Raw genomic sequence first — 3364 nt, forward strand, 5'->3', positions numbered from 1 at the left:
CTCGATGGATCCTTCTTGCCTCATCATCCTTCGTTGTTCTTGTGCCTGCAGAGCACTCAATAACTCTGCCAAGCTAAGCTTTGACAGATCTTTAGTATTCTCCAATGAAGCAATAGTTGCCTCATATCTTTCAGGTAAGGTTACAAGCATCTTTTGAACTATTCTATTGTCATTAAGTTCAGTTCCAAGTATCCTTACCTTATTTGCAATCAGAAGCAACCTGTCAGAATAATCCTTAATGGTTTCGGATTCTTTCATTCTCTGCATCTCGAATTCTCTGACCAAGTTCAGTACTTTTATTCCTTTGATTCTTTCATCTCCCTCGTACTCTATCTTGAGGAAATCCCAAATTTCTTTGGTTAATTTACACGTCATTACTCTGCTGAAAATGGTGGTAGAAACTGCAGCAAAAAGACAGGATTTAGCTTCGGACTTTGTTGTTCTCCTCTCCTTGTGAGCTTTAATCTTTAATCTGAGCCATGGTTGGATTCTCTGGCAAAGGAAGCACTTCATAGTCTTCCTCGACAGCCTCCCACAAATCGCAGGCCTCCAAATAAGCCTGCATTTTCATTACCCAGGCTTGATAATTTTCTCCGCCGAAAACTGGTGGAGCCATAGCAGAAAAAGAATCTGCATTCTCCATTGTTTGAATGGTGTTTTGCAGCCACAAATTTGGATAAACACTCAGAAAAAAAAAAAAAAAAAGCACTCACAAGTCCCTTAAGAAGTAAGGCTTTGATACCAATGTTATGAACTGAAGCGGTCAGATGATTATGATTGAAAGAGTTGTTTATTGAAAGAGATGTTTTATTGAACTTCAAACTAGCAATATAAACAGAAGAACAGTACAACTGAAATAGAAAACGGGACTGCTAAAAGACTGCATAATGCCTAGAAAATAGGAACAACTATACTAGGATAATGACTAAAAATAAACAACTATCCTAAAAATCTGCAGAGGTCTTTTGACCCATTCCTAACAGCTCCTGAAACACATCTTCACAGTAACAAAACCACATAATACAAGTTTTACCAATGAAGTCCAACTCCAGAAAAGGACAACTCGTGAAAGCAAAATGAGTAAGACAATTTCAAGCAAGCAAGGGAAATACAGTAACATAAGAGCTGGAAAATGAGTAAGCTAGGACACGGAAAAAACTAACACAAGAGACAACTATTGCCACACTGAATTCTACAGCCACAAGATAAGCTTATGACAGAAATCTACAAAACCATATCCGCTCGAGACATGAAAATCCTAGTTATCTAGATGCATTGCTCAAAAATTATCTTTTATCACATTAGAACAGAAACATGAATATTTTCAAGTTTTAAGCACCCGATACCACATATGGAGTTGTCATTTTGTTCAATGCTTCACCGCTTTCTGCTATGCCTCTTGCTGCTCTTCTTACGGCTAGTCCGCTCTTCAGCATCAGACTCAGAATCTGAGTATGAATCAGAGGATTCAGATGTTGAGCTGTATTTCCGGTGTCTTCTCTTCTTCTTCTTCTGCTGCTTCTTTTTCTTCCTCTTCCTCCTCTTATCTTCCTCTGAATCAGTTGAACTATAGCTTGAGTCACTCCCAGAAGAATAATCTGACCCTGTGACTGATGATGCCTCACTGTCAGATTCGAACACTGAAGCCTCACTATCACTTCCTGACTCTGTATCTGACTTATGCTTCCTCTTACTCTTCTTCACAGATTTTTCACTCTTCATCTCCTTCTCAATATCTGGGTTTTCTAGATCATAAGATATTGATACTTTCATCCTCAACTTTGGATTTTTCAGTTGCTGCGTACGAGATGGTCGTGATATATACACCCTCTCATTCTTGCACTCATAAGTCCAGTGCCCTGTCTGGAAACATTTCTGACATTGTGAAGTAGCACCAAGCGTGGAACCTGAAGCCTTGTCTTTCCTTTCACCCAGTCTCACCTGTTTCTCAGTACTCATTAAATACATCTGCCTCTTAGCTTCTTTTCTTTCCTGCCATCGACTGGGTCCTTCTTCCTTCTGGCCATATGCATTGACATTTCTAGCAGCAGCAGTAGCAGCACGCTCAGCTTGAGCACGACTCAAACCCTTAGCAGCTGACAAGGCTGCAGCTTTAATCCGTTCTGCTGCATCCTGAGCACCACCACCTTCTTCATTTTTAGAGGATGCCATAACCTTGGCTCTCAATAAACAAGAGTCCCCTCTCTTTTGAGTTTATCTTAGTCTATACCAGTATCCTGGACAAGAACAACACAAAGATATAAGCTTGCTAAATACATAACCAAATACCAGCCAAAACATTAACGGCAATCAAAGTATATTCTTCCAAGCACAATTTTTATTATACAATTTATACTCTTCATGCCCAAACAAAGATCAAATTATGCCTCAGCTCCAAGCCAGTTCAAGTTAACAGAAATTATCAATAACGGGAAGTAATGGGGTATTTAAAACCAATCAGTGTTGAATGCATTTGCTTAGACAGACGTAGGTACAGCTCAACAATTACACCTACTTGACTTGTTTAACACTATACTTCGATTCTGCCCTTTTAAAAGTAACATCCGCTCTAATAATTCCATCGCAGTCTACCTAAACTACTGGAAATGTCAATTAATTAAACGAAACTGATTAACGACATTTAAAAAAAAAAAAAGAAGAATTAAATCTTAACTGTTGAATACCCAGAGTAAACAATAACATTAATAATATGCAATTCACACGAATCAAAAAGTCATATAAATTCAAAATCTTTGACAACCTAAATCTCTTTTTGCCTAATTCAACAAACAAATCACGAAAACACAAAAAGAAAGATTGGGGAAACAGAATAATAATTCGATACTATCTCATAGACTATTATGACAATCGTAAAAATCGCTTCATAAATTAACCTTGTTTCAGCAAATAAACACAAAATAGTAAAAAAGGAATATCAATTTGTGTGTATTACTATCTGTAAAGAAGAAAAATAAGATGGAAAGCTAACCTTTCAATGGAAATGCCAAGTCCCTTTTTTCTTTGTGTTGGATACGCTAGCGAGAGTAGCGTTGTAATTGCCCTTATTATAGGGTTCGGTTTTGGGCTACTAATTGGGCTGCAAGGTAGTTACTTGGGCCGCAAGGCCGTTATTCCCTATAAATTTGTTCGATTTAAACTGGACACGAACCTAGCAAAATAAAGAAATTAATTTGTTCGATTTAAACTTGACATGAGTTTAATTTATGTTTACTGTAGACACTTATTTCTAGTTAACTTTCAAGTAACTGTGCATGCAAAAAGTTTTAGGAGTCGTTTAGTAGAGTGTATTGAAAAAAAATAATGTATGCATTAGTTTTATGTATTGCTGGTACTTTCTTCGGTA

The 3364-nt window shown here is 37.3% G+C and overlaps 1 protein-coding gene across 2 annotated transcripts; it reads right to left on the bottom strand.

The window, feature by feature from the left end:
* Positions 1-1066: 1066 nt before the first annotated feature.
* On the bottom strand, positions 1067-3136 carry LOC107875404 (zinc finger CCHC domain-containing protein 10). 2 transcript variants are annotated; one of them, XM_016722113.2, is made up of 2 exons: positions 2990-3136; positions 1067-2237 (listed from the first exon to the last, which is right to left on the bottom strand). In XM_016722113.2, exon 2 carries the CDS (start codon positions 2170-2172, stop codon positions 1378-1380), a length of 795 nt encoding a protein of 264 aa, XP_016577599.2. In that variant the 5' UTR covers positions 2173-2237; positions 2990-3136; the 3' UTR covers positions 1067-1377. The 2 variants fall into 2 exon arrangements, with proteins under 2 accessions (XP_016577599.2, XP_047270138.1); XM_047414182.1 differs by lacking the exon at positions 2990-3136 and adding an exon at positions 2895-2956.
* Between the last annotated feature and the right edge of the window lie 228 nt (positions 3137-3364).

The sequence above is a fragment of the Capsicum annuum genome, chromosome 6 (genome assembly GCF_002878395.1).
Source record: "Capsicum annuum cultivar UCD-10X-F1 chromosome 6, UCD10Xv1.1, whole genome shotgun sequence".
Classification (NCBI taxonomy): Eukaryota; Viridiplantae; Streptophyta; class Magnoliopsida; order Solanales; family Solanaceae; genus Capsicum; species Capsicum annuum.